Raw genomic sequence first — 24444 nt, 5'->3', positions numbered from 1 at the left:
CCTGCCCTGGGGGGCATCAGGGACAGCATGGCCAGCCAGGCAAGGGAGGGGATTGTCCTGCTCTGCTCTGAGCTGGGGCGGGCTCACCTCCAGTGCTGGGGCAGTTTTGGGTGTCATAACATAACAACATTAAACTACTAGAGAGCACGCAAAGAGAGCATGGTGAAGGGCCAGGAGGGGAAGCTGTGTGAGGAGCAGCTGTTCAGCCTGGAGGAGACTGAAGGGAGACCTCACTGCAATCTGCAACTTCTTTGTGAGGCCAGAGGAGGGGCAAATACTGATCTCTCCCTATAGTGAAAGGGCCCAAGCAAATGGCCTGAAATTATGTCAGGGAGGTTTAGGTTGGTACTAGAAAGGGGTTCTTCACCCAGAGGGTGGTTGGGCAGTGGAACAGGCTCCCCAGGGAAGTGGTCACAGCACCAGCCTGACAGAGTTCAACAAGCCTTTGGACAATGCTCTCAGGAACATGGTGTGACCCTTGGGGGTGGTGCTGGGCAGGGCCAGGACTTGGACCCAATGGTCCTTGTGGGTCCTTTCCAACACAGCATATCCTGTGATTCTGCGATCACCATGAAATATGATTTCAACTCAGCCACTCATATAGACTTTACTCTTTGCTTGCCTACATCCTGCATGTAGGTAAATTAACATGCACAATGTTTCCATGGCTTGAGAAGTGTGCGCAGGGGAAGCCGTTTCCTGCAACCGATTTTTTACTCTTTCTAAAAAGGGCACACTTTTTAGGAAAAAACATATTCTTGCCCTTGATGCTGAAGCTTGAAACCCTAGTAAATTAGCTGAAAAAATAACTGAGTGAATTTCCACAATGCTGTTACACCAAATACTTTAAAAAGTTATTCAGTTCCCCTGTTAATGAATAACGTATACAAAAATCCTCCCTAATTAAGCTGTATAGTTCAAATCCTAGTAATAATGGAGTAGTCAATGGCAACAGCTTTGGGGGTGGATAATACGAACTAAATGTGTCGGACACATTTCTATTAATGTATATGTATTCCCAATATATTCCAGCAGATGAAAACTTCAGCAAGCAAAGACCCAATCTTTGAAAGGTGATCAGTACTTCTAAAATTTAATATCAGCAACTAGGTACACACAACCTTTCCTTGAGACCAAGTAAGAGATTAAAAAATATATATTTAAGCACACAGATCTAAATTTCTTATTCTCAGAGGCCCCAGTCATAGAGGTAGGTAAACAATTGGACCTGAATTCTTTTAAATCAACTTTCTAAAGCACTTTAATTTCTGCTTTTGTTCATGCATACTGTTCTTCAGGCCACAACATCAAGAACCAGCTAGGTGTCCAGCACTTTCAGAACCCCCAAATTCTTTTTTTTTCTCTCTGTCCTGCTTTAGATATAATTGTTATTTTCCTTTGGTATAATTGTTTGTATAGTGCCTAATAGATCAAAATAAGAATGCGAAAGGATTTTTCTTATTTAATTCTAGCTAAAGTTCAACAGTTCTGTAGAAAACCTCACCTGCTGGAGTACTTATTAATGGTTATACATGGTCAAGCCACTGGACTTGGTTTCTCCTTAGGAGAATTGACAATTGATGTAAATTTAAATCTAAAATACATTGGCTATACCTAAACAGTTGATAACCTTACACATTTTATTTTCCAGTGTCAGATGCTTTCTGAAAATTTGAAGTTTACATTTGGTAAACCAGGTAATTTTTTTATTCAGATTTAATCATCTTGTAAGAGGCAGTTCTAGAGATATTTCTGAATAAAAGCCAGATCTTGGTTCTCTGACAATGTTACTTCATTTCTAAATACATTTCCAGTATTACTCTCAAAATCAAAAGTCATGGAAAGCAAATGTTTCCAACTGGACAATATAATGAATTTAGGCTGTGGTATATTCATCTTGAATTTAAATTGATTTATTTTAAAAGACTCAGAGTAATTATATCTCTAAAAATCCATAGAAAGGTAATTTGAATTTATCTGTTTTGATAGTGAATAGCTTTAACACAGTGTACATAGGTTCATTTTTCAAAAGCCTTTTTGTAATGGCATGATGCAAAACATACATAAATTAACAGCAGAACTGCCCTTGACTTGAACAGACTGTAGATCAGGCTTCAACCACCATGACTTTGTCAAGAATAAAATTCTCAAGTGATTTCTTATAAGATACGAAGAGAAATGAAACACGCACAGGTTCTCATTGATCATAGCTGGAGCCCACAAAGTGACATGTGAAAAGTGGCTGAGAGGGAACCCTTAAGGGCTGGAAAAGACATGGTTATTGATTTACCAGGAACAGTCTTGCCAAGCTTAAATGAAGGAAAACAGAAAAATGGCATAACCTGGGTGTAATTCTTTTGCGGTAATGCACAATATGAGTGAGAATTGTGTTTGTTGCCTCTAGCATACCTTCCTAAAGCATCCACATAATTTTAATTAAATAAATGGCTACAGTAAAAAACTTAAACAATCATAATTCCAGTGAATTATGAAGTATAAATACCATGTATGCCAGTATTTTTACCAAGATAAAACTATGACATGTGCAAGAAATGTCTTACAAATTTTTAAATCTTAACTTATAAGGAGTATTTGTGTAGACTGAAACTTTGCAAGGCGATGAACTTTAACAACAAAACTACTCTTTCATTTCATTTATATTGATTAAACTACATGAATGAATATATAATATACACTCAAAGAAAAATGTTACATATTTCCCACAATTCTGCAATTCCTTTTGAGAAAAGAGAGAATCAGGGTGTGCCAAAAATAATTTCGTACTAAAACTTTTATTCTGGATTTGTTTTTCAAACCCAAAATTCATGAAAGATCTGTAATTCACAGTCAAAACTATAACCTGGCAACTAAGTAAATCATAGTAATACTTACAGGTTTAAAAGTGATACTGAATTTATGGCCTACTTTACATATATAAGAGTAACCCTTTTCTAAGGAGATCAAAATATTTAACATAATCCAATTAGATCAAATTGACTGAATTTGACCAATAATCTCTTTCAACCTTTAACATTGCTGAGTTTTGTATGGAATAAAAAAGTATTTGCAAACCAAAAACTGCCCAACATCCTACAGAGTGGGGAATATACCTTTTCTTGAATAAATGTTTCCTCAAAAGCCACTTACATTGCACTATAGCATTTTATTGACCAATATAAACTTTGGTTAATGTTGTATTTGTTATTGTATTTATATTTAAATGAACAATTTGAACTAAATGAGAATAGGTAGTCAGAAAATCAGTATGTGGGATTCTTTTTTGTTTGTGATCTACTGCCTTTATAGTTGACATGGGCTTTTTTTCCTTACCTGGAACTCTCTTTGCCCAGTTGATCATGTGCACCAATTCTCTGTCTGCAAGGTTGGTCAACAGGGTCATCATAGAGGCTTCATTGAACGGTCTGTTTGGGTCATATTCAGAATAAACTAGGGGTGGCTCAGCTTCCAGCAAGGCACTGACCATCTGTTCTGCCGTCAGGGACAGGGCTGGGCTGTTCTTCTTGGTATGTTTAACCACCAGTGGACTTGTCCAAAGGGTGGGAGCTCGCAGCTCTGTTGAAGAAGCCTCCCCATTCCTGGAATCCTGCTCGTCTCTTTGGCGTTTCTGTTTCATCACTCGCCCACCTCTGCGGTCTTTCCGGATTCCTAGAGACACACAAGAATATTGTGAACTCCTTCCCCTGAACTTAAGTGTTACGTACACTTGGCTTCAGTCAACAGCAGATACTTTTGATAGACCCAGGCAGCACTGACTCTTGATTAAGACTTCTTCAGGAGTCTTACACCAGTAGGCGGACAGAAAATCTATTATTTAAAGTATAGTGTCAGGAATAGTGCACCTCTTCCTAAAATTCAGATCAGTTGGGCTCACACAGAAATCTAGTGACACTGTACCGCTGCCTTAGCCCCACAAAATGAAGTCAGTTATTGGGAACAAATAAATATTTCTTTATTGCCCAAAACTTCAAAGTATGTCCCAACCTCTAGCAGACCATTAGTCTATAAATTATCACTGATAAATTAATGATGTTGGCAGGTCAGACAGATCACAGAAGTAGCTCTCAAAAACTATCTAGAATATTTTGCTTAAGGTCAACAATTATTTTAATTAAACATCATCCTATTACTGAGCCAGTGATCTTCATAATTATATGAAAAACACTCAAGAAAGTTCCCATTATAAGATGAGTTTAGACAGCAATAAAGAAGGCCATTTAAGTAGATAAACATAAGTACGAAAAGGAGAGATAATTACGACCTCAGATTCTAACGTGGGAGACCTACTGTCAAAAGACTGAAATAAACCACAACAGAAACCATTATTGTCATTACTGCACATTTCTGCAATGTGCTTTGCACTGTATGACCCTGAACTTAGGATATTATCAAGTCAGCCATACCAATTCAAACAGTATAAGACCTTTGCAGTGGAACAAAATTTCCCTTTGTGGAAAGGTTACAAGAAAAATACAGTGATAAAGCCCATGTGGACTCCAACCGTAAAGGGAAGGTTAAGTCTGGATCTAAGTGGAGGAGTAACAGGCATTTTGAGACTGTGTCAAAAACTTAAATCCATCATCAAGTGGAGGCAAGGGAGGACAACCAAGTAATAAGGAAAGCACACAAGGAATTGAGATATGAGAAGGCAGCTTATGATGCAGCTTCTGCTGGAGTTCTCAGGCAATAGGTAAAAGCTACACTAGTCCCAGCTTGAAATACAAAAGTATCTACAGAGAATAAAGATGTAAACCATTCAAGAAATAGGGAAGAGAAAACATTTGAAACAAAACCAAAACAAACCAAAAACACTTGCAAGCAATCAGTACAGGTCTTTCTAATGGCTGGGGAAAGGGAAACACAACATTTGCTCAGCTCTCTTAAAACCACAAAATTTCAAACCTTTAGAATCCCAATCTTTGTTGGCAGCATTTTCATCTCGCATACAACATGCTTTCATATAAATGTTGCTCCTTTTCAGTTTCAAAGAAACAGGGAGAATCTTCAAATCTCTTTTCCTCTTTAATTATGAATTCAACACTGAATTAGTATTTGGAGATTAGGCATTTTATGTTTAATTCATTCAAAATTTGGTGGGTTTTGTGATTCTATTACATTAATCTATTCAGATAAAGGGAGTTCAATAAATCTCTCATCACTCCTATTACTTAACCTATCTACATTCTCCCATTCACTAAACTAATTCTAAGCCAAAACTCTCAAGCACGTTGCTGTTCCCATTTTTCATTCAGCAATACCAATCTTTCCTACCACTAAACAGTTTCTGTTAAGGAGAGGCAGGGAGATTCTTGCTATTCAGAAAAACACAAGACGTATTCTGGCAAATTGTCGTCGTAGAGATATTCTCACTGGTAACTTCCTTGCAATACTCAATAGCAGGCATGCTCTGTCTGTAAAAGATATTTTTGTTGCATGTTGTATTTGTTGTATGTTTTGTATAAATTTAATGGTTTTGAATTAAACCGCCCTGTGAAACATGTATATATAATCACATGAACAAGCCCACATGGTTCACAGAAATTAGAGCATTTGTTAACTTTCTCACATGCCAAATTTTATAGCTCCTCATCTAGAAATTCTCTTTCAAAGAGAAAGCATCCTTGGGCTCTGTGGTGTTCAACATACTCATAAATAGATAGGCTGACAAAATTCATAAACAAGAAGTTGAGGTTAGAAAAATACTATAAAAACATCAGATAAGTTTAGAAAGTAAATAGAAGGCTAGAAATTACTAGGAAAGGAAGGGAGGACAGAACAACTTCATAAATCACAGAGTTTATTATTGTGAGGCACACTAAGTGAACACTGCATGCAGTTCTGTTCTTCTCAAATTAAAAAGAGATATAAAAATAAATGAAAAAGGGATAGGAGAAAAAAAGGTAAGATGATTTGAAATGCGAAACAACTTTGGTGTAAGAAATATCTAAATTGACTATATCTGTTTGGCCTGCAAGCCAGATAACAGACTAGAAAATCAGAAATAGCAAAAAGATGAATAAGCTACAAAACACTAAAGCTTCTCTTCTAACACAAGAAGGTTTCAAATGAAAATAACCCATGCAAGATTCAGGACAGACAGGAAGAGGTTCTCTTTCACACCATGGAGAAAGAAAACTGACAATGTGAATAAATTAGAAGGTGGTATATTTAGAAAGCTGTAGGTGAAATGTGAGAGACAAAAGAATCCATTAAAGGTTGGTAAATACAAGTAGAGCAACTTCAGCATTAAGTCTCCATCATATAGATTATTGGAAGATCAGAGTTTTTGTGTGTTTGCTATTACTTAGTCCAGGCCTGCCTTGTTAAGTAAAACAAGGATGTGATGAGGATTTTACTTAACAGAGGAAAGATGGCAAATGTAAGCATATTTAGCTGTTTACCAATAAACCAGATGTAAAATAAGAACAATAGTTTTATTTTTAATTCATCTGAAAGCCTACCACTGGCTTTTCTTCACCTTAGAACATAAAAGCAGTGCATTAAGCAAAGCTGAACATAACCAGTTTGGAGGAGATGCCTCCCACAAATTTATTTTATGCATTTTTATTTCAGGATTTAAAAAAAAAAATCAACCAACTGTAGCAATTTTACTACTGGATTTTGTAGAGACTAAGTCTGAAAAAAAAGTCAGTAAGAGTATGCATTCCTTCTGCATCACATCACCAGCTTTTATGATCACAGACAGAAAGGTCTCTGAATCTGTATAAGTATCATATTAATCAGAAATTTATAGAGCTTACTACTAACTCTTTACCTAAGGCCTAGATGGACAAGCAACAAACTTATTCATTTTCTTGGACTAAATAAGAGTATCTCTCTGAAAAATGCAATGCTCCCAAATCTCTTCAACCTAATCAAATTTTATCTCTGTTAAAGAGAGATAATAGCGATGCACAATCACAAATTCCAAAAAAAGCAACTCTATCAAACTACAATCTCCTTGACAAAAGTGCAATGATTCTGTAAGGGTTTTTTAAATATATGAATGCATCAATTTTAATTCAACAGTTCAGCAAATAAAGGAACCTTAATTATCAAGTGTTTTGAAAGACAATATTCTAGCAAAACTTGAAGTACTATGCATCTTGCAAGAGCTCTAAAACAATTTCCACTTGAATTTTAAAGCTGCAAGAGCCAAGATTTTCAAAGGCAGTTCTACAAAGGTTCGTATGTAAATTCAGTCAGACTTTTGGACATGGAGACAGGTTTCAAAACTGCTAAGTAATTATATAATAAAATCATTAGAACCTGATCAGTAGTAAAATTGCATATGGACAATAAAATTGCACATGACGCTCCCATGGCAGGGGAGTTGGAACTAGATGATCTTTAGCATCCTTTCCAACTCAAGATTCTATGAGTGCATGATTGTGAAAGAAATGTTATCCATATGAAATACTTCCCTAGTGTTTTCCCATATGTCATTAATACAAAACAAAAAATAAATTCCAGATCACTAAAACAAAAGATCCAAAATTAAAAATGCACGGAATGAGCACTGAATCTCAGCTAAGCAACAGCCATTTTTTTTCCTACCTATTGCTAATAAAAACGCCCCACTTTTATACCTTCATATAAAATATTCAAGAATATTTAGAGGAAGAATAGGTGGAGACCAATTAGAATAAAATTTGCTTGGCTGTGTGTGAACTACAGAGTAATAGATTTTAGATTTGAAGATAAAGGTATAATCTCCAATTTTATTCAAGTTAAATACGTTCCCTCTGAATGGGTTCGTATAGTATTTTTCAATTTCTTTCTTATTAGGAATATGGTCAATCAACAACAGTTTGTAGCCACACTTTTTTTCCTATTTTTTCTTTTTTTTTTCTGCTTGTTTGTGTTTGGGGTTTTGGGGTGTTTGGTTTTGGGTTTTTTGGTTTGGTTTGGTTTGATTTTTTTTTTTTTAATTTTTTTTTTTATTTAAGAGGACAACAAAAGATGGAACTATGACTGGATTTGGAAACAGTGATGGGTAAATGGTTTACCAGCTAACTTCCCAGCCTGGAACAACCTTTGAACCTGAGACTTTTTGTCCACATTTCTGGTCCTTGTCAGCAGGCTCCAGAGGAGAGACATTTGACACTTCTGTATACATGCACAGCCTTGTAGCATTAACAGCCTATAATTTTGTCAGTTTGTCAAAAGAGTGCTTCAAATGTGCTTGGAAGCACCTTCTCTTCCAAACAATGTTGTTGCTCTTCGCGACCAACCTACCGTATTGGCATCCTGTTGAAAATTGCCAGAGAGAAAGAATCTCTGTTTTAGAGAGTAATAATCTCTAATGTTTTGTAAATCAAACCCTGCTTGACAATAAAAGAGAAAATGTATGTGGTAAGTGAACGATATTGTAAATAAGAAGGTATCTCTCATAGAGGCAGAGAGTCAATTGCCCCGCTGATGATCAGTGTTAAGGGAGAATGCACAGAACATGCATTCTGGCCAGGGCAGAGCTGCCAGACAAACCTTTACACCATTGTTTGCAAAGGAAGAAACCGGATTTTCCTATGACATAAACCTATCTTTCTGAAACTGAAGTTGTGTTTGAAGAGACCAGAAATTCAAAACCCTCTCTTCAAATGTCCAAGTATGGGGAAGGATTTACTAAACTGTTGGGAGAAGACCTCTGAGGCTGAGTCCAGGCTCACTTTGGTGTCATTTCTGCCATTGGCCAAAGGGACTGCAAAAGTAAAACAACGTGAACAAGCCAACAGTTCCCTTTTGGACACAAACCTGAGTGTCTAAGCACAACTGGCTCTAGGGCAGATGCAAGTAAGGCATCTGTCTCCCAACAACCTCTTACGGCAACTTCACTTTACAGGTAGGCACATTAGGCACACCTCTGCTGAATTCAACAGCTTTATAATGCTTCATTGGAAATAAAACAGAATTCTACAGCTTCCTTTTAAACATACAATCACTGTAGCTGCTGTACATAAGCAGAAGTCAATAATATAATTTCATTCTTGATAGATTTATAACAGACAGAGATTGCCGAAGCTCTGACTGCAGTGTAGGTTCTAATATTGTAATGTATCTTAGCATGGTGGTCCTTCCAAGGTGATTTTAAAGAGTTTGGAGATTTTTGGGAACTTTTCTGCTTGAATCTCTCTACATAAATACATTATTTGGCCACAGAAAAATAACACCATTTTCCAAATTCAAATTTTATAGCCTAATAAATCCTTCTTTTGAATATGATTCAGACAATCAGCCCCTTATTTCATTCCCATTTCTCTTTCAGAAAATGAAACAGTGATGTAAATTGTGCTGAAAGCCCAGGTGGGTTGACAATTAGTTTAAATGAGAAACATTGTCTGAAATCTTCTAAAAAGATTAATCAGAATTTAATGTCTAATCTCAAACAGACTTGCCCCAAGTGACAGTGCTTAACAGCCTGGTTTCTGACAAGGATATCTAGACACTCAGTGCTATAAATAAGTAACAGATTTGTGTTCAGTCTGTGCACCTGGATGTTACAGTCTTTTTGACTCCCAAGTGATATACTTCTATTTATATGATTTTTTTTCAAAAAATATCTCTTATCCTTTTCCAAACTGGGGCCTATTTCTCCTCTATAATCAGGACCCCCTTCTATTGGAGATAGAGGGAGAGAGAAGTCACAGCGGGGGTTTAGATTCAGATAGTCTGGTTCAACTCCTGGCTGTGCTACCAGTTTGCTCTTTGACCAAGTCACTCTACATATCTCAGTGCCCCAGAACTCCTACTGACTAAAATGCAGATCATAAAACTGGTCTTTCATGTAAAGCCTTAAAGATCCGGTGACAAAAAATAGCTTCCAACAAGCAGGCAAATGTCATCTGGGGTCTCTAATGACTATTCATAATGCACAGTTTGAGAAACAATGATCTATTAAATTAAAGATGAAGGTGCAAGGCATGATTCATCCTAATCTGCGTTTTTGTATTCAATCTTTGGCAGTCATAGCACATGTTCTAAAGAGCATCTTAGGACATGTAGAAGTGAAACAAGTTCAATTAATCCATCATTCAAATTAATCCCTTTCAGTGTTGACACTCCTGATAAACTCATACCAAGTTTTGGTTACAGTAAGTAACCAAAATGGGCAACTGCTCCATTTACAGACAATATTCACAATGAGCCTTTAGACATTTCAGGGATCACAATAAAACCTTTTGAGGAATATTCTCTACCTTTATGTCAACCGTGATTTGGGAAAGCCTGTCATTTTAGGACAATGAGTCCACTGGTATAAACCTCAAAGACAGTAAGAAATTTTAATTGCTACATTTTAGAAATTGAGTATTGGAGGTGTTTGGCCTGATACCAGGACTGAGTGCTAGAACTGAACTGCAAAAATCTAACCAGGAGAAGAGAGAGAATCATACAATTACAGAATTGTGGATGGCTTTGGGTTGGAGAGGATCTAAAAGATCATCTAGTTCCAACCTCCTTGCCATGGTCAAAGACATCTTTCATTAGACCAGGTTGCTCAGAGCCCCATCCAAGCTGGCCTTGAACATTTCCAGGGATAGGGCAACATTTCTCAGCAACCTGTTCCAGTGTCTCTCCACCACCTTCAGAGAAAAGAATTTTCTCATCCAAACCTACCCTCTTCCACTTTGAAGCCATTACCCCTTGTCCTACTACTAAATTATCTCATAAAAAGTCCCTCTTGAGCTCTCTTATAGCTCTAGTACTCTAGGAATTACTAGTAATGAAAAAGTATGAAAAGGCCAAAAAGCCAATTTAAACTAATGTGCAACTATAATCAGCTTTACAATTTCAAACATGTGTTCAAGAGTTAAACATTAAAAATTCTGCATTAATTCTTCATTAAGTTTTTTTTTTTTTTAACATATGCAGTTATAGCATATACCTAAGCATAAGACAATTTGCCCCATTTCATCCCATTTCCACCTGGCCGTGAAAGGCCTTAACTATGTATAAATTCACTATTCACTGCTGAATCTGCTTTGAGCAGGTGGCTCAACAAAAGACTTCCTATATTTTCTTCCTGCACAGATCATTTTATGAAGTGGAATAAGAAGATAAACCATCTTTGGCAAAGGTGTTCACAATAATGATCTCTCTAATTTTGGGGCAGAACACAGCAATATTGGACTTCATGTCAATTTAATGGCAGTGATCCCCTTTGCACGTGTGCAAAGAGGAGAAAAAATACTTCACTAAAAAATGTGATTTCATTTCCACCTTATTTTCCCAGAAAACTGCTGTAAACTCACAAAACTCTGCTTCAAATGTGTACAAGTGCATGATTTCAGCCCAACAATTCCAACTTTAAAGAGTGCATTTCCTCATACATTTATCAGGGCCCACCTACAGTTATTTGGCTGAGTACAGAACAGTATGTCTAATAAGCACCATTGAGGTTCTTCTTGAACAAACCAGAATTATTTCCCATCCACAATCTATTTCCTTTCATTCACTAATTTCTCTTTTAAATATAATAGTTAATTAAAAGATAAGTACATGAAAATGTAGAAGACCTTGAGCCCATCCAGTGGTTGCATCAGACTTCAATTTACTTCTACTTTTGAGAGTGATTTTAATAACCCTCTAGCCTTTTTCATGAATAAATATAGAATTCAGCAAGGAAGTATGGATCTCTCAATTTAAAGACAAAAAATCAGGAAGGTCCTTCTCTGACAGAATGAAAAATTTATTTTTTTCATTTTCCCTGTAAAAATTTATCTTAAACTTCAGCAAGACTGCTGCACTGAACCAGACTGGCTTAGAGGTGGATAACCATTTCAAAAAATGTAAGAGAAAAACTGAAGCCTAGAGACTCCGATCTCAAGTGTCTACAGTCAAATGGCATGTGGTTTTAGTACCCTGTTACAGCCAGCAGAGAGTTTCACTCCCTGGGCTGGATCACAGTAATTTCTGAAGCATTCTCATGCAGTTTGTGAGGGTAACACTGCAGGATGTAGGCTTCAAGTGTGCTGTAACACTCTAATTTAATTAACACAACAAGCAGTACACATAATCTTCGCTCTACAACCTGAGATTTCAGGCTGTTCAAAGACAGTAAATGCCCCATGTCATATACAAAGTCACCATCTGAATGTAGCACATGAGCACTCAAATCCTTGATGGCCACATTTCCTATGATTTGATGCTAGCAAGCCATCAGCATTCGACAATTGAAAGAATTATGTAGGTGTCAGGGTGGTTAAACATGGATTATCAGGCAAATAATGGATTTTTCTTTAGGTCTCTGGCATTTAGCATTATGGCATTGTTTTACCATTGCCACAAATCTCACTATGACCCTGTCGCTCTTATTCCACGCAGCACTTAATGATAAATTTGTCTTGTCACACATTGAAAGGAGGGGAAGAATGCAGCATGCTAATTACTAGAAACCTTCATTCACTTACCATTTTAATAATTATAAAAATAATTATTAAAAAACAATAAAACAAGGTGCTTTTGGTTTCATAAAATTAGTGTCTTTGGGTGGAAGTCACCAGAAAGCTTTCAAAACAGTGGAGAAACAGAAAACTAGGTCTGTGTCGGAGCAGGGGTCACCTGCACTTTACACACGGTTGGAGCTCCAGGGTTGCAACTGCTGTAACAATTCCATTTGAAAGCTGGCACCCTGCATCATGTGAAAGTTGGAGTACACTTCCCCAAACCAGGACAGAACAAGCTTCAAGAAGGCATCAGGGGATTGTAAACAAAAACAAGGCTTCTCCCCCCTGCTACAGAACAGAAGAAAAAGAAACATGGCAAGGATCTTATTCGATGTGTCCACTTTATCCTCATGTACAAACAGGGGAGCAGAGACTAATTAATAATGCATAATTTTAAGGGTTTATTCAGAAAGAGAGAATGAAGTATTTGGACAAAATATAAAAGCTTTAAATTATGCCTCAGATGCCTGAGATCAGCAGAGATTCTTGCAGTCTAATTGTCTCTTGAAGCAGCACAGTAACAGATGCAGAAGGAAACACTTGCAAACACAAGAGGAGAGAAAAAAATAACTCTTCAGTACTGAAAGAAGTTTTTAAAAGACCCAAGAACAGGGAAGAAAAAAAATCAATAAAATTTCCACAGGAACTCCTAAGAGGAACTCATCAGTAAATGTTCCTACCACACAGTTCAAGGGCCACTTGAAGCCTGCATTTTTTTCTGCATGAAGCCTCTGAAACATATTTCAGTCATGTCCACTCTACTAAAAATAATATATATGAACACTTTCATTCTGCATTAAGTGATCTTCTGTGAGGAAAACCTCAGCAGCCATATTCTATATCATATGTTTAGAATTAACCAGAGACATTTAATCAAGATTTTGCCTATCTTCCACAATATTTACTGAAAGTCTGTATTTAATATCAGTTATTACTCATATCACTTAAATGGCAGATAAAAGTCACAAGTTGGCAACTTTTAAAATTTATTGAGAAACTTCAACTAATTTAGTATAGAATAAAAACTGGGATTACATTTGGGGGAAAGAGAGATTACGTGTGTTTTCTACTATATCTAAAAGTTGTATCCTCATAAGGAAATTGTGGAGACAGAGATAAAAGTGAGAAAAGATGCAAACGAATATTCAAGCGTATGACAGAATTAATGCCTTAAAACAAGGCAAATCCTTCAACATGAACATGAGGTGATTATTTAAATTAAAAGATCCAATTACAAGAACTAGGAATTATTGGAGAACACTGTGAATCTTGAGCAAATCACAGAGCTATATTATTTTAGTATGTTGAAAAACAGTTCTATTATGTCTATGTTCTATTAAGAGAGAAAATCTTCACAGCTCTCAGAAAAAAAATTTAAACATTAAAAACATTTCAACATTATCACTTAAAAGTTAAGCCATATGGCATAACAAGGATATTTACTTAACCTTTATCTTCATCTGAGAGAAATGTGACGATTATAAAGGTCTAGATTTAGAAGAGCTTAGGTTTAGATTTAGAAGAATTTAGAAAGGTTTTTCTGCCCCACACAGTCATGTGGCCAATGGAGGATCAATGACAACTCCAGAAAACCTTTTAGTGTTTTACTTCATGTACGTTAACTTTACCTTCCTTGAAGTCATCTGCAGGCATGACAGATTTATTACTTGTAACTGAGGGATCTCAAGATTCTTCATAAAATAAATATTTTCAAACTCTTGCCTATGAACCAGCGATGAACTTCATGCATTATTAGTAGTACTATAAGAGCAGATACAATTTATGCTGACCCTGATCTCCTTGTTTATAAACTGTGAGTTTCATTTCTTAAAAGAAGAAAACAACAACAACAAAACAATAAACACTGACAAACAAAACACCACAACACTGACTATTTTTGAACTGCCAGTTCCTGTAGTGACTATAAAAATCTTACAGCATTGTAAAAGGAAAGGAAAGGATGAAATCCAGATGACTTTTCTCAAGTGAGAACCACTGTATGAAATAACAATTCCAGAACATTTATATTTGAAAGAAAATCTGGACAGAATTGCAGTATTTCTTTTAAACTACTTTAATCTATCAAAATGCTGGTTGAGAAATCTTTACAGTTTTTATGAGAGTAAAACAGTTACATATAGAATAGTCAAAACCTTTTAGAAGCTGCATCCTAAAGAAGAGATATGAAAAACAACACTGGTTGAGTGGATCATTAATTAAATACATGTAAGTGTAACTGGATGTTAATGTGCCAAATGAAAAATGCAATCTCATCAACATAAAGCATAATTATAAGTCTAACTATGATCTGCCATGTGTACAAAGGTCAAAGCTAAATCTGCATGGTATATTCATGTATAGATTCTCTGATTTTAGTGTGCCTTTCTTGAATCTCTATCTATTCTGGATCCCACCTGTGATATTAACTACATATCCTTTAAAAAGTTCTAGCCATACATACCAGGATGTTCAGATCAATCCATAAAATCTCATGAAAAAAAATCAGCCATTGTCTTAACTTCTAGAAGCAAAAGCAGATTTTACATCTTCCTCCTGCTTGCATCCCCAAATTGAGATTAATAAAATCAGTCTCAGCTCTTTCCTAATCCTTGAGTTGAGAAAAATACAGATCCAATCTCAAGTGCTACAACTGATCATTTTTCCTTTACTCTTTCCCTTTTTCTCCTAAGATTCTCAGACTTTGCCTACCTTTGCAGGACTTATAAATGATTTGTTGAGGAAAGGACAAACATGATGAGCTCCGCTCTTGCACCAGACTTTCTGTGGCATAAGTAAGCATTAGGTGGGCCAAAGAAAGGAAGAACCAGTCTGTAATCTAACTAGCTCTTTACACATAAGATACATGGGATCTAATCCCTTCTGCCCTGTGCACTTACTAGTTTGCTAAGTTTTTCCTATGGATACAGGTTTCCATACTGCTACTGATTATTCTTCATTGATAAAAGCAATGTGAAATTTTTAGCAGGCTACAACAAGCCATCAGTACTACAAATCTGCTAGGAAAGTGGCATTAATCACAGTTCTTATAAAATGAGTAAGCCTTTAATATTGTTGGGTTAAATTAATTCACATCTAAAATACGTGTACAGTACCAGAACAGAGAAATTAACTTTCCCTTCCAGGATTCACAGAACAAATATTACATCTCCAGAAGTTTATTTAACGAATATGGACTGATTTGAGACTACCAATGCTCTTCCCGCTGAACTGCAAAATGCTTCAAAATCTTGGGTTAAATTTCATTCATCAGGATCTGAAGCCTACCATGAGAGACCAAAGAACACTGAGTTAAAAATAATAACAGAGGAATTCTAATTCTATTGAAATCAATGCTCCTCTTATTTTTCATGCAAATTTGGACAAGATAACATGATATTCCAGAGCTGTTAATTTTTTATTTAATGAAATAATTTTGGTTCAACTCAATAAAATCAGTAGCTCCCTCCTTTAGTTAGAAACCGTATCAGCAGCCCAACGAAGTTAAAAGGTAGGAAGGCAGGCAGCAGTGCTGAAGATTTGATGATGGCTATGTACATACCACCTTTCATCATTCCCACTTCGTAGCATTTTCTCAGTCTGCAGGCCTGGCAACTCTTCCTTCTGTTCTTGTCAATGGTGCACTGGTTAGTAGCAGGACACATGTAGTCATTGTGCCCTGTAAAACCAGAGGGAAAGTAAGAACACAGTTATACACAGACATAACAAAAATTACAATAACATGTTGGGAAAAAAAGTAGGGTTACCATCATAACCTCTCCTAAAATCTGTTGATACAGATTTTGAAACTAACATCTCTATGCCACACATTTAATTGCAAATTCTTTAAATTAAAACTTCTGTAGATTAATGAAAATCGTGAACAATTAAAGCAACCACAAAAGAGGATCTATTAATATGAACAAGTGCCTTGACTTCCTTGCTCTCAGGCTGAGAAATACAACACCATCTGGTTTTGTGTGCCTGTGCTGATGTTTAACCAAGGCACAAAATGAGGTTTACGAAATTAAAAAGGTCTACGCACAAAAGATTTTATCTGTGACAGTCAGTTCCAGTAAAGAAACAAACAACAACATAGAACAGAAGCAAAAATCTTCAAAAAATTAATTGTACCTCAGGGATAAATCAGTCAGCTGCATGTCTACTGCTTTGTGCAAAAACTTTCTGACATGATAAATTCTAAAATTACCACATGCTGAAACCAAGATTGTTACTGCTATCATCTCCTTCAGAGCTCCTCTTCCTCATTTCTTACTCTCTTTAGCATTATTCGTTACTGACAAAAAGCAGTATCTATTCCAATTTGCTCTTTAAAAAAGTGTGCTATCAAATTATTTGCCAGCCATTGATGAAGGTTAGCAAGGATGAAAAAGCCTCTACAAAACAATCTCATTGGTGCTCTGTATTCATCTGAACATAACTAAGGTACAGCACACACATTAAAAAAAAAGTTACTGCAGAACTGTTTGTTCTTTCTTTGAGGTCAAGGGATCAGCCTGAGGTAAAGCAGGGTGGAGGTTTCACAGAGGCCTTGGTCTCATCAAATCATCTATCCTTGACTACAAATTAGAAAATAGAGTAAAAATTACTATCAGATTACACCAGGAGCATCTGCTCTCTAATGCTGCATAACTGGGATCTCATCAAAATAAGTAGCCAGACTCTAAACTTGTTAATAGGGGAACAGCTGACTATGCCCTGTCTCAAATAGACAGAACTATAATTTTTTAGGTCTACTGGATAGAACAAAATAATACTGGAAAAGCCTGTATCCATATGCTTTGCTCCAGCACTGTGGTAAACAGGCACAACTGAACCACCGTCTCAACCCAGCATGAGAGAACGCTTTAATTTTCAGTTCCTCTGGTAGGATACAGACTGTTCTATATCTGGTTCAAAACCTTTCACATGTAAGGAAATAAAAAAATCAAGTCAGAAAGAAAAGAGCCTCAACCCCATATGCAGTATCTGCAGAGAAAAGGAGCAGAAAAAAAAAAAAGCCGTATTTTTAAGAAAATGCACTCATATTGAATCACACTAAGCAGCAGTGAACAAGTGCAGCACCTGACTTCAATCACCTGCCTTGTTCATTAGGCAACTTTAGAAATACCATGAGATAAAGATGGAAAATTTTAATTACTCTTTTTAAAAACAAAGAAGTACTTTGAAAGAATAGCTAATCTTCTTGGTGAAGTTAAAAGGTAAATTCACATGGTGAATGAGTGCAGGCTTTGAAATCAGAAAATAATTCAGAACATCATTTAGATCTCTCTAAAATGAGCAGATAAATCCCACTTAGGTCACAGCTGAAATCATGCTAACCACCTTTGCTGGATTGGCTGATTTTCATAGTGTTCAAAGGTTAAAAAAAAAAGTGACAGAAGTGACTGCATGCAAAAACCAAAATTCAAGTGTAATCAATATCATCAGGGCAGCCATCCTATTTTTGCTATGCTTATGTGGATGATAACCTTCTCCTTGGCTATAAATCTGTATTTACTTGTGCAAGCCACAAGTGTTTGGAAAGAAACACTTGGCTTGTAGAATAGTACATAAAATTATCCTATTTGTAATAGAGCTACAGTTCCTACATTCATATAATAATATTTTTCCTTTTGAAGAGTCTTATCATGAATTTACCATTTAAATGTTAACATAATTAGTCTGTTTTCATGCACATGATCTGAACCTTAGACAATATACCGTTCACTCAAAGTGCTTGACTGATTTCACAGGATGAAGAATGTAAAATCTGGTTACTAAAAACTGAAAGATCTGTGTGTGATGGGCATACTTCTTTAGATTGCAAGTATCATTGTTTAGCCTTTCAGATTTCCTGTAAATCTAGGGAAAAGATAAGGCATTTAATATTTATCATAATTTTTGGTTTATTTTAATCAACATGACTTCAAGAGATGGGAAAACATGTAAGCAACCAGAAGAAAATGTTTGATAATTTGAGAATACAGTAAAAAAACATTATCAATTTAATCAGGAAAGAAGAAAGAAACAAAGAGAAGGAAGGCAGGAACCTTTCCTGCTTCTCCACAATACTATCTGCTTTCAAGTATGGAGGTGCTGGAAGTGAAAAAAGTCTCCTTTGCAAGGCACAGACAGACTTAGTCTAGCTTGGGATACCATGGAAGAGAAAAAAGCAGGAAAATACAATTAAGGAATAGGTAATATGCAAAAACAAGTTTTATTTTAAAGTGAAATAGTATAGAACTAAATAATCTTGATGTAGGTGAATTGTTTTGCAATTATTCTACCTTTTATCTAATGCTTAAAGCTCACCTCTCTGCAAAGTTGATTCCAACCAATCTGACCTACTAGAAGAGATTTCTCACTGGTAGGAATTGTCAACATGAAAATGGGACACATCAACAGGTTCCCAGTTGCCCTGCCATTTGTTTTCATAGTATCCAAAGCATGGTACATGCTAGAAGAGAGGGTAATTAGGCTATTTGAGAGTTGGTATCACAGGAATACCAAGAGGAAGAAATGCCTTCAGTGATCACTGATGCTTGTAGAGGGAAGCATACATCACTTGGGCTCTGTGATCTTACTGAGGCTTTCAAAAAATGAATGATCAGATAAGCTGCACAAAATTAAAGGCAATGAATTTAATAGGGTGGAACCCCCATATGTATAACTTGCAGTGTCATGAGTTACCATGGAAGAGTTTAAGGGACGTTTGGAAGAGCTTAGGGAGGGATGGTCTATTTTTCTTATGAAAACTCATTAATTGCACTTATTAAAACAGTAAAAAAAAAAAAAAGTATATGAAATTAAGTAATTATAGCACTTCAGGAAATGCTAAGGTCTCTCCAAAATGCTGTCCAAAAATCAGACCCTTATCTCATGTGACACTCTGCATGACAATGACCACCAGGGGAGGGGAAGAGGAAAGGATGCCTAAACTGATGTAGTTGAATTGACTCATTATGCATCTTGAACAAGCCAGTAATAACTATTATGCTCTTACTGCTATGTGCTTTTCTTTTAATTATTCTTTTATTTTCAATCCTCATGACACATATTTCTTAAACTATTCTTTACCTATCTGAATAAGGCAGCTACCAGCTTAGCCATTACCTCTGGAAGCACCAGATCCCTCTATGATCTGACAGTGAAATTAGCAAAATTTTCATACATGAGAGCTGGGATGAAGGAAGGAAAGAAAAGCTAAATTGTAGACTTTATCCACACCTTAAGGTGCCAAACAAGACTGAAAATGAAAAGCAAAACCTTGGGAAAAATTACATTAAAAAGAAAAAATAAAAAGCACTTGGACATTACATAGGCTTACCCAGTAAAAACAAATGTTGAATGCAAAAAAAAAGAGTAACACCAATTGTAAGTTAAAGTGCCCCAATAAAACTGCACTTATTGGTTTTAAAATCACACTTTTTCCTAACAGCCTCACAGAAGAACAGAAGGTTATGTCTAAATCCTTTATAAGCACAGATACTCAAATTCACAGCTTAATTACTCTCAGAAAAGATTTGGAATTTGTGTTCTCTTAGCAACTGAGCACTGCTGAGAAGATTAATCTTCTTTCTGGTTTTAAACAAGCAAAACATTAGTACCATGACAGTAAGGAAAAGAGTCTAGAAGGCTGTAAAATATACTTCATTTGCATCCAGTGAGGAAGCCCTCTTTTTCTGCATACCTCAGAAGGAAAGATTGAAATATCCTGAGTTAGCAGGGACCTGCAAGGATCATCAAGTCTAGCTCCTGGCCCTGCACAGGACAGTCCCAACAATCACACCACGTGCCTGAGAGCATTGACACACATCAATCACAGAACCACAGATGGATGAGAAAGGAGGAGAGGTTAAAATTTGTATACTCCATGCTGTGTCTCTCAGCCGTGTCACAGAGCTCACAGGCTGTGTTTGCCTTCTAGTGGAATCTTCTTTTAACTAAGGTGTAGCAGCACCTGCTCACATGAGCAGGCAATTCCAGCCAAATGACTGATACCGAGTTCTTCTTAAACCTTTCCATATAGTAACAGGAAAAATGAAGAAATGAGGAGAATGGGCACTGCATGAAGGTACCAAGCCTGCTGCCATCTCACCAGTATAATAATGCATGAACTTATATACTGAGAAAGAGTGATAGATATTTAAAAAGCCACTATTTAACTTTATAAATCTATAAATATAAAATTATATCTTCTACTCAATCAAAGAATTTTGAAGTTTTTATTATTGGCTTTATCTTAAAATTTAATTTGGTGTTTCATCTACTATTTCAGGATTGGGATACCATGTGCAAAGTTTACTTTTACACTGATCCAATTTTTCTAATTTTAGACAAGGTAACAAAACAGAAAGGATATTTTTTCCTCATGACAAATAAAAATAGACAAAAATACTGATCCAATCTTACAAAATTTGGCAAGGAGTATGACATCAAGTTTCTGTTTCCCTAGCTGATAAATCACAATTGTTTTAAGTCCTTGGCACATGATTAAAACAACAGCTGTGTTAAAGGGAAAAACTCCCACAATGTATTACTCACAACCATCTCAATATGATCTCTCCAGAGACAAAAAGCATTTTCAGAGAGAGTTATAGGCATGTCATGGCCATTTTATTCCCATAGACTTTGAACGAAACTCTTGTATTTTTAGCTTCCCATTTTGAGCCAGAATGGGAAGGGGTAGAATTCTACTAAAGAAAACTCCCACAACTATTATAAAGAGCCTAAGAAGCTAAAAATATTGCAAATTACTCTCATGCACTCAAAATACTATCAAATGTTATAGAAAAAAATAATGTGAGTGTCCTTTTTTATTCCAGGTATAACATCAGGTTTGGATCTTCAGTACCTGAATGGTTCCTGCTATCATAAATTTTTCAAGGACCTGTATGGCAGTTTTTCGAACTGAGTTTTCTGCACTGAAGTCTGTAAAACTAAAACCTCAGTACAGGCAACAGCTGGCTTGCTAAATTATTATACTTCTCTTTGACACCAGTATTTTGACATTAAAAAAAAAAAAAAAAAGACTGTTTTCTGCTTGTGTACCACTTTCTCCTGCAAAGCACAATCTATCTGTGATCCTTGGTTTGCTCATTCTAACATCATCCATGCTCTATAGTATGAAGAGTCACCCATTTTATAATCAGAAGGGTAAACAACCAAGTTATCTTAGCCTCTTGTCCTGCATATCTCCAGACACATTTTAGAGTGGGAATAGCTGTGTTATCTGTCACACTCTCTAAAAGCAAGTGGAACAGTTTAGCACTTTCCTGCAAGACAAAAATTGCATGTTCTCTTTTAGTTTCTAAATGTAAAGTGCCTTTTTTTCTCATGTGAATATTTTGAATTGCTGCAAGTCTCAGTCCTGAGCTAGAAGTAATGTGAGTTTTCAGATAAAATATTCACTAAACACTTGTAAATAGTGTTTATTAAACATGTAATAATGTTTAATTTTTTGTTGATGTTGCTTGATATTGCACAACAGTCATATTCCAGAGGAAGTAAAACAACATTAAAGGTGATAATACAGGGTACATTAAGAACAGCTTCTAAAAGCCAGGAATTCTATCTAGGAAGTGGGAAGAGCTCTGGATTTGGCAGAGGAAAAACTAATGACCATTTATAAAATCAGATAAGAGCCAGTTCTCCACTCTCTCACAATGTGTGTTGCCCAACTTCACAAATGTTTTCAATATTGCCTACACAGACACATCATTTGTCAGCTAGGAATATATAGTTCAGATGATTTCAGAAAATCAGTCTCAGAGAAAAACTGTCAGAGTTCACTGCTACAATGGGAGCTGATACTGAATAAGGCTCCATAGTGTCTGTCCAGAATCCAGTTATATGTATTCCTCACAAATGGGTAGTGATCTGGAATATTTCTTTTATTAATTGTTATTCATTTGTAGATGACATTTTTATGTGTTAGAAGAACAGAGGAAAGGCCAGACTACTCTCCTAGCCAGACTGAAATAAATGGCAGGAGAGTACAGAATAAGAATTCTAAATTACCTTGGCAAACTGGAGGTAGCACATGGGAAAACAACAGCACAAAAGCACAAAGTACAAAGGAGTGGTAGAAATCTCTGCATTAAAATAGGAGTAATCATCTGCTCAAAACAATGAGGAAAAGAAATGGTTTCTTCTGCAGAAAAGTACACCTGGGTTTATTCTGTATCATGCATTATAAAGACTGAAGAGTATCATGTTTTTGTGGATAAGGCAAGCATTACAGTGTGATGGATACCATGTGGTGGATGGGTTTGTAAGATAATCATATCACTCTGTTCAGTACTTCCTTCCATATTGGAGGAAATCATGCTTCAAGAAAAGAAGAAAACAGTAGAATGTGGAGAACCTCCAAAGCAGAACAACTAGAAGATTAGAAGCCAAGAAAACAAGACCAATGAGAAAATGTTGAATTAACCTTGTTTCCTCAGGTTAGGTAATACAGAATAATTTTCTTTCAAGTGTGATAGCAAGCTTCCATGATGTAAAGGTTGTTGCAGAAAGAAAGAGAACACTTTTTTTTGTGGCATGATTCTCAGGAAAATAAGTGATGACCTTAACCGGCAGGCTGGAAGATTTAAATTTCCCAGTAGCCTTCAAAGATAAGGTGAATAAAACATTGGATCAAGCTACAAGTTTTAAGAAGCAGATCAAGAAACATATATAAGGAATTGGTAGAAGTTGATCCTATCACAGGACAGAAGGATGAACTAGAGCTCAGGGTCCACTGCAGCCCTATGATTTGCTTAGGCCTTGAAAAACAAGGAAGTATCCTGGATACAAACATCTTAAGCCACTATCACATCCATGCTGAAAGCAGCACCTAAAATTTGCTAGAGAAGTACCACATTCAAAATTGCCTTACTAGAAAAAAAGAGGTACTGACTCTTGCCTCTCAATAGCACTCAAATTTCAAAATGAGGTCACCAAAAATTGCATAACTGAAATTAAAAATGCATGTTAGAGAATGCATTCAGAGCCAAAAAATGCAATCAGAGCACGTGTTTACCTCAAGGAACACTGGAGAAAAACTACTAAATGCACAAAAGTAAATCAAAAGAATTTTCAGAAGAACCGGGCCGACCACCAGCAGTTAGAGCAGTCTGAATGACAGCTAAATCCAGACAGACTTTCCAAATCCACCTTTTCCAGCCTTCAAACTTCCAACAGCCATCTCCAACTGGAACCATGTGTTTCCCACCCTGAGGCCAGATGCCCATCTGCAGCTCCCTGTTGATTGGCTGTGATTAACTCTGCTAATCTCACTGAGGTTCCTGTTCTGTAGTTTGGCTGAGAGCTCATAGTACCAGCGTACAAGCAGTCTTATTAGGGAGTTTCTGCCTTCTTGGCTGCAGGATCTGAGCTGTTATAAAACAGATTACTAAAATACCACCAAAACAGAAGACAAGAATGGAAAATTAAAGGGATGATCTCAGAAAACTCCCAAATTGACACTATTGCTTTTGCTGCACTTCACCATTTCCTAAACACTCACTTATTAGCATGTTTTACCAGTAAAATTCTCTCAAACATGAAAATATGTATACATTACCACCCCTCTCAACATTACATACTTTCAACAAAGTACAGCTCTATCACTGTCAAATAAAAACAATTGATAACACTCAAAGTCTACTGCCAAATCTCTCCTACTTGGTGGTCAGAAGGCATAACTGCTAATTAAAATCCAGGCTCAAGGCACACAAGCAAAATACTTCCCAGCTTCAAGAATTCCTGCACTTTGGAGACTATTATATCTCTGATCAAGACAATAAAGGCAGGCCTCTGGAATTCCTCAGCAATTCAGCCATTCTCAGAAGCCAACCTGTTCTGGAAATGCCTGACTATAAGTGAAATATCCCAGATATGAACAAAAGCTGTGAACAAAAGCAGAGAAGATGCACCTGAAAAACATAAGAAAGGCACATGAAGGGGAAATAGAATTGGTGATTTCTAAAATGCTTGA

General features: G+C 36.3%; 1 protein-coding gene across 2 annotated transcripts in view; it reads right to left on the bottom strand.

Annotated features, from left to right (window-relative positions):
- Nucleotides 1-24444, bottom strand: part of ESR1 (estrogen receptor 1) — a 160012-nt gene that overhangs the window by 46178 nt on the left and 89390 nt on the right. For both annotated transcript variants that reach the window (XM_084203463.1, XM_084203462.1), the window contains exons 4-5: nucleotides 16021-16137; nucleotides 3331-3666 (exon numbers count right to left, since the gene is read on the bottom strand). In XM_084203463.1, the coding sequence (XP_084059589.1) occupies nucleotides 3331-3666; nucleotides 16021-16137 (453 nt within the window). The remainder of the gene's footprint in view (nucleotides 1-3330; nucleotides 3667-16020; nucleotides 16138-24444) is intronic.

This window comes from Fringilla coelebs, assembly GCF_963513975.1.
Source record: "Fringilla coelebs genome assembly, chromosome: 3".
Lineage (NCBI taxonomy): Eukaryota > Metazoa > Chordata > Aves > Passeriformes > Fringillidae > Fringilla > Fringilla coelebs.
This window is presented reverse-complemented; position numbering and strand designations above follow the sequence as displayed.